This window comes from Poromitra crassiceps (assembly GCF_964638095.1).
Source record: "Poromitra crassiceps genome assembly, chromosome: 8".
Classification (NCBI taxonomy): domain Eukaryota; kingdom Metazoa; phylum Chordata; class Actinopteri; order Beryciformes; family Melamphaidae; genus Poromitra; species Poromitra crassiceps.
Window position 1 is genome coordinate 40,612,283 of NC_139629.1, and position 7,672 is coordinate 40,619,954.

At 45.3% G+C, this 7,672-nt stretch overlaps 1 protein-coding gene across 1 annotated transcript; it reads right to left on the reverse strand.

Annotated features, from left to right (window-relative positions):
* On the reverse strand, positions 1–6,387 carry LOC310781392 (transmembrane protein 115-like). Its single transcript, XM_083642013.1, has 3 exons — positions 5,391–6,387; positions 1,960–2,324; positions 1–596 (listed from the first exon to the last, which is right to left on the reverse strand). The coding sequence occupies exons 1-3, from the start codon at positions 5,880–5,882 to the stop codon at positions 317–319; spliced, it is 1,137 nt and encodes a 378-aa protein (XP_083498139.1). The 5' UTR covers positions 5,883–6,387; the 3' UTR covers positions 1–316.
* Between the last annotated feature and the right edge of the window lie 1,285 nt (positions 6,388–7,672).

The window sequence follows — 7,672 nt, forward strand, 5'->3', positions numbered from 1 at the left end:
CACACGCGGGGAGGAGAAGAAGACTGACGTGTCTGTGATGTCCAAATACATCAATATATTTGAACTGAAATCATTGGGCCACCTTAGAGATAAACACAGTTCCTATCCCTATGGCCTCCACGATGAAACTGATAGTGTGTTTGTGTGTATGAACTGGTTGTACGTGTGTATGCCAGGAGGTGGTGCTAACGAGTGTGAACCTAATCATTGTCACTGAACATATTAGTGTACTAGCCAATGACACGGATTGCACTAGTACACCTGCCAGCGACACTGAATAGAGTGTGTGTGTGTCTGTATATGTGTGTTTTATGTGTTACGATCTCGACGGCGCGTCCTCGAAGCTGATAATGCTGGACTCTGGGTGCTCCGCCCCTCCGCTCTGCGACGCCGAAGAGGAGGCGGTGGAGGAGAGGAGGAGGGCGCCCCCTGCTGTGGGGGGGGAGGAGGAGCGGTCGCGACCCCCCGGGAGCAGCGGCTGCATGTCGGTTCGGACTTCGTCGTCCTCGTCGTCGTCCTCGTCGTCCATGCTGGGCCAGGCCGACTGGTCCTCCACGCGCTTCAGCCGCTCGTTCAGCGCCTTCAGAGCCAGTTGTCTGGAGAGGGAGGATGGAGAAGGAGAGATGAGATGAGAGAGAGAGGGAGAGAGGGAGGAAGAACAAGAGAGAGGGAGGAGATGAGATTATAGTTAGAGAATTTTAGCAAAATGCTTGGACCATCTGTGAAAAAATTTACTACCAATAGCTTTCTTCACCAATGTGTTCTTATAGGTGTCTAGAATCACCTCTCAATTAGTGCAAACCCAAATCCTTGTGGAAAATCCTGGAGAGCCAATCAAAGTTAAGGTGCCCCGAGGGCTTGGGTGAAAAATATGATAAAAATTAAAAGTCTAAAATGAACTTGTGGGGTGTCTAACTAGGGGTTTTCAGGGGTGCTGAATCCATTCCAAACATTATTTTTGAGTAAAAATGTCTCCCTGACCATATGATATTGGTATATTGGTTATTGTTATGTAAAGCACAGTGTATAATCACAATCATTTTCCACGAGGATTTGGGTTTGCACTAATTGAGAGGTGATTCTAGACACCTATAAGAACACATTGGTGAAGAAAGCTATTGGTAGTAAATTTTTTCACAGATGGTCCAAGCATTTTGCTAAAATTCTCTAACTATTAAGAGACATTCTTCATTAACAGTGGAGATTGCGTTGTGGTGAGGGTAGGAAATGAGCAGCAGCTTCTGAGTGCAGTCTGTGTACTCTGCCAGTCACTTTGGCAGCTTTCCACCTATTGTGTTGAGGTCAGGGTTCCCACACCACTTCCATGGCTTTTCCATCATCTCCCAGGACTGAAAACAAAGCCTTTCCATGACTGGGGGGGGAAAAACGAAACGGTATTCCTTCCTAGTTTCTGAATGTTCCTCAGCTCTGGAAAATGATCAAGGAGTAAACAGCCCACTGCACTGGGCTTTGCGGGCGAGAAAAAGAGCTGAAAATCAGCATCTAATGACGGAACAAATGTTTGAAACAAGTTCTTTAAAGTGAACCATTTGTCAAAGTCCCTTCCCCACAGAATTGATCATAAATTCCGTGATATTCTAGAGATTCAATGAGCAGTGGAAAACCTATGAGGTTCTTTTCTGTTTGATTCACAAAATGACAGCCTGCTAAATTGTGGAAACCATTGACAATTACCAAAACGTAAAAAATAAAATCTGATTTAAAGAAAATCTATGTCGTTTTTTTAAATTGTGGTATGAGTGAAATGTTCTATGGTCTCTCCCGATGCTAAATATAGCTGAACCGTTTGGTTTGACCAAGTAAAACTATTTTTTATAAGCATTTTACGAAATGTCTATGGGAAAATAAATGGCGGATAGAAATCTCTGGTACAGTGCTGAAGCAGGAAGTAGGCGGTCACTTTGCCTCTCTACTCCGGTTTCCCTCCATCCTCCTCACCTCCTCCTCTCGGCGTCCTGTGGGTCGGTCCCTGGCAGGCTGATGGTGATGGAGGATGGGGCTCCCACGTCGTACCTCTTCACCATCTTCCTGCAGACCTTCACCTTCACCAGGCAGGCGTGCAGCAGGCCGGCCAGCAGCCCCACGGCCGGCTGCAGCGCCTCGGGGAAGAAGCTGGCGAAGGCGAAGTGGTCCGACATGTCGCCGCGCCCTCTGCTGTGCCGCTGGTAGAAGCGCAGGTAGACCCAGCCGGACAGGGCGCCGTAGCTGTAGGCCGCCAGGGGGGCGGCGCTCTCCAGCAGCCCGGACAGGCGCAGTACGGCCAGGAGGAGGAGGACCAATGCCGGCGCTGCTTTTAGTCTCACCTAAGATGTGAGGGGGAGAAAGATTTCAGTGGCTGTGATCTAGAGATGAAAGGGTATGAACATTTCATATCACAATTATAGTGACCAAAATGACATGGTTACTAGTATTATTGCAGTATTGTTAACTTGAATGAAATGTGCTGAAAATGTTCAAAAGGTACTGATAAAAATCAGCACAAACAGTGCAGCTGCTCTTTGGTTGGAAGTACACCTGTATATGATTCGTAGGGATGAGCAATATGGCCAAAATATGATATCATGATAATAGTATTTGACACTGTATTTTTTGCTTTTCCAATAGGTGGCTGCGCATGAAAAGTACATACAGGAACAGGACTCTACATTATCATATCATCCAATGAGTTCACACAGGTCAAAATAAATAACGGTGATTGTGAACTAGGATCTGCAGGAAAACAATAACAGAACACCAATCAGAGAAGGCTAGTGTAAAAAAAACCTGTGTAGATTCAAGCCTAATCCAAAAGGGTTCATTGTGTCTATATTTCGACGGTACCACTTCCGTCTTCATCATCACTAGATGGTGTGAGCCCAGAAGATGATGAACCGGGACGAGGGGGCTTTCATGCTTTGCTTTCCAACACCTGGAGCGCCGTTCTCAAACAGCGAACTGACAGCGGGGGGCGTGGTCGTCCTGTCAAATCTGACAGGACGACCACGCCTCAGTAAACACCTCAGCTGTTAAGACACGTCACACACAGTCTAGTGACGCCTCTGATGAAGACGGAAGTGATACCGTCGAAACATGTCAGGTAGGAATGACAAGTCTGTGTCTGATACTGTATATAAGAAAAATCAAATTTCTAAGATTAAAGCCTAGCATAAAATAAGGGGTAATACGTACCTCCAAGCCCAGTTCATTCATTCACCAAAATAAAACTGCAACTTTATGCCTGTGTAGGTTCATTTTCAAAACATCCAGGTGATAGAACGTTTAAAAGAAGGATTTATTTTTCAAAACACTGGACATAAAGTCCAAAGTTAGCAAGATGTTTCTGTGTTCATCCAAACAACCAATCAAGTTGTACTGAGTGCAACAGGAAGTAACTCATTGTGTACACACAAGCAAAGTCACATGAGCACATGGCATGAAGTCACATGTCTTGTTGAGATGTAGCCTACTCCCTAGTGTGTTTGACAGAGAAGATGCGTTCCCAACAGCTTACGGTGGTGCTTGTGAGGTGGAGCAAGTTAGTTTCTCCATAAAGCGCTGAGGAACCGTTTTTAACCTGTTGCACTCATTATTACAACTGATGATGGTGTCTGGATGAACACCGAGACGTCTTGTTTGTACTTTTCTTTAGTCCAGTGATTTTAAAAATAAATCATTTTTTAAACCAACATCTTCTTTAATACATCATAGGTGTCCTGCAGAAACATATCACCAGTTCTGCCTTTTTTTTATTTTATTTTTTGTGACTGAGCAGCAGTCGACATCCTCCCCAGGCAAACGTCAGTTTTTATAAACCTGGGACAAGGTCTTAGTCACCCTATAGACCTTATTCGATTGACGTCACTCACGTACGGGCACGCCCACCGCCGCCATGTTCTGTGTTTATAGGAAGCTAGCCGCCGTTAGCGTTACCTGTATCGTTCCTGTTGTGTTCGGATGGTGACCTGCGTTACACACGGCTGTAGTAATGACAGCAATAAATTCCCTGTGGTTTGTTTCTATCTCTACCGTCCACAGACGTGAAGGGAGCGAGACTGAGGATACGTCAGCAGCACAGGAGATGTGTGGATAGTTAGGAGAGACAGGTGAAACTTTCTGACAGCTCCTCACAGCAAAGTCTGTTCACCTTATTTTTTCTTTTGTTTATTATTACAGGCATTAACGGCAGCATACAAACAACAACTCTGGGTTTTTTATTGCTGTCATCACTATCGCTATTTTGTAATGGAACACAAACGACAATAAGGCCATTACTATAGTTGTCCGCTGCAGGACGGTATGTCAACAATATGGCGCTGTCCGGGGTTAGCGAATAAGGTCTATAGATGAGCACTGTAAAAATGCATACTTTGCATAGGTGTCAAACACCACATTAACCAGCTTTTCCCCATTCCTGTAAAGCTGACAATGAGGCCATGCAAAATGTCTACAGAATGCCGATGGTATGAACACATGATCTGTAGAGTTCCAAGGCTTATAGCATTATATATTATATTACATTTCCCACCAGCACACACTGCACATTTTGAGCCACTTTTGCAAAAACCTCCCCCAAATTGTGGACTATTCAATAACAATAATCTGCTCAACAGCAAACTTCAGACTTCACAAACTCTGCCTCAGGAAATATGTCTGCTGCTAAAAATTTGTTGGTGGAGTTTATTCTATTCAGCAGAAGTGCCTCATTGTAAAGTGCTGGACTGGCACTGGGCACTCACTACATTTCCTTTAGAGGTGTACGCCTTGCTGGTAGGATGCACACGGATACAAACGCTTTCATGAGTACTTTAGAGTGACATGTTTTGTGAATGAAGTGATTGTGATTCTCTTTCTATGGTCCCTTATTTACACCCTGGAAAGTGATGCGTGGCCCACAGTCTGCTAGAGGCTTGCTCACCTACACAACTTGATTTTTGGGATGTGCCTGCCTGCTGCTGTGGCTGGCATACACAAATAGTTACATTTCCTGTGTCTATTTATATTCTTGTTATGGCAGATTCTCACTTGCAGTCCTACAGTCGCCCTGAGGCGCAATTCTATCAGCTTGCTTAACGGCTCACTGCAAAAGCAAAATTGTGGGAATCCCATGTCAGGCATTAATATATATATATATATATATATATATATATATATATATATATATATATATATATATATATATTATATCTGCATTCTGAAGGCTTCCGTAGGGTCAGATGGAACAAACTTAAGTTAACGGTTATTGTTTTAAAAGACACAGTGGCTGTCTTATTTCTTCTTCTACATGCCTTTTAAGCTGTCGCCACAGCCCCCGGCCATAGAAGAAGAAATAAGGAGCTGGAGTGTCCCCGCAGGGTTACTTGAAATGTCTTTCGTCTCTTTCTCAGTCTCACCTGTGGCACTCTGAGCACGGTAGTATCCCCCATGGTCTGCTTCAGCGCCACCAGGACACCTCCGAGGAACCCGGCCGCTCCGTGGACACGCACGGCGAACAGGAAGTCCAGGTCAAAGGTGGCCACATAGGTGAGGAGGTAGGAGAGGCCGGCCAGGACGCCCGCGGACACGTTCACCACTGCAAAGAAGATCAGGAGCTCCAGAGCGCCCCACAGAGGCTCCAGCAGGCGCCCGCAGGCCATCACCGTGCCCACATTCGCTGCCACGCCCCAGACGTGCTCCTCCACCACCCCCTGGGTCACCAGCGTCCACACCCAGAAGTTAGGGGGGAAGAGGTAGCCCGGCGTCACCCCCAGGGCGTACGGGGTGTCAACGGCCCAGGACAACAGGTAGAGGAGAAGCACCACGGCGCTTATGGACTTCACCACCACACTGGTGCTGGCCAGGGCGGCCAGGAAGTGCTGCCGCGCCACAGGCAGGTAGCGGTTCATGGTGGCTCGTCTTTAAGAGGATCTCTGTTGAGCAACAGCGGGTCTGCTGCTTGCGTTGTGGCAGAGGGGACGATGCTGGCGTGTGATGATCAACAGTGCCAAGCAGAGCAGAGGAAAACTGTGACTCCTGACAGTGGCACAATCCACGCTCCTCTGTGGGCCTTCATCCGGGATCTGTCTATCAGGTGGTCAAACACAGCTTGAATGATCAGCTCAGTCTGAGTCTCGCCCTTCTGTTCAAGTCAAGTCAACTACTCACTAGAAATCAATGGCAATTTCACAACTTTCAGGGGTCAATAGCGGTTTGTAAGATCCAAAAATCAAAGACAGTGGAAGAAACAAGCCACTAACCGTTAGCTGGTGACAACGATCCAACTTGACAAGGCAAGAACTAGGCAGCAGCAGATAAGCGTAAAGCAGTGATAACCTTAGCTACAGTATGAGACCTTTTGATCTACGTTAGCTGTCTAACGTTAGCTTTCGACCTTCAGTCAACGTTAACATACCACCAACAGCAGGCAGGTGGTAACAAGCAGATACGCAAATCCCAAAGGAAAGACATGTAACGTTAACGTACAACAACACCAAACTTCAGCGGATCCTCCTGGCTGTGTTAGCTTGTAAACATGAGCTAGCTGACATTAGCTAGCTGTCAAGCTAGGAGCCTCTTCTGACAGTTCCGCTGTTTCATGTCCGCCATTAAAGAGCACAAGAGGCTTGGTTTGATTAATGGACAGACGGGCAATAAAACCCGATCGATAACAAGCAGCCAAAGACACTCCTGACTGATCCTCTGCGCTCTCTCGGCCCGAAGTCCACCAGGCTAGCCCGAGGATTTCACCTAGCTACAGTAGCAACAGGCCTTCAAAACAATGTTACCGATGCTTCAACACGACCGTCCATTCGCGTCCAGTTCACGGTCTCTCTTCATGTTACCAACACACTCCCTCCATGTACTTTATCGCTCTTCCGCCTTTTGATAACAGGTAACCAGAGGGAATTGTGTTATCTTTAGAGCACCCCTCCTCTCTCTGTACCACTCAGCAGCAACTGACCTGCGCTGCCTGCCACCGTCATCAACAACCCGTCAAAAAAAGAGAAAAGAAACGTCAAGTCACGTTACACCACAGTATGATGGGAAACCGAGTTCTACAGCAACTAACGTCAGCAAGAGACTTCAAAAATGACAGAAATCACTACAGGGATCTGGACTTCAGTGTGTCAGTTGAGTTCCCAAAGTGGGGTCCAGGGACCCCCAGGGGTCGTTGAGGGGGTTCCAGCAAAGGGGTCCCTAGCAAAAAGGATATATATATATATATATATATATATATTTTTTTTTTTTATATATATATATTTATATATTATATATATTATATTATAATAATAATAATAATAATAATAATAATAATAATAATATAATATATTTATATATATATATATATATATATATATATATATATATATATATATATATATATATATATATATATATATATATATTTTTTAATATATAAAATCCATACTCTCAAAAATATATCTTGATTGATTGTTTTAGCTTAGGGCCTTCTTGTCCTAAAGGGTCTTGAGAAGTGAGTCAGGTGTAGCATTACTATTGTGGAGCTACATTTACCCCGCTCGCCGGACGCTTCTGGCTCATACTGAGCGCATTAGCGCCCGGCGAATGCAACCCATTTCACATATTAAATTTTGCCATTTTCACGTCTGGGTCTAAAATCCCGGCTCCTACCTGAGTCTTCACGTGAAGTGAAGACGCTATCCGATGTCAAACA

Coding starts and splice junctions, on each gene's coding strand:
- LOC310781392 (XM_083642013.1), bottom strand. CDS start 5,882: ATGAACCGCTACCTGCCTGTGGCGCGGCAGCACTTCCTGGCCGCCCTG. Junction 2,325..5,390: donor CCGTGCTCAGAGTGCCACAG/GTGAGACTGAGA, acceptor CTCACATCTTAG/GTGAGACTAAAAGCAGCGCC. Junction 597..1,959: donor CAGGACGCCGAGAGGAGGAG/GTGAGGAGGATG, acceptor CTCCCTCTCCAG/ACAACTGGCTCTGAAGGCGC.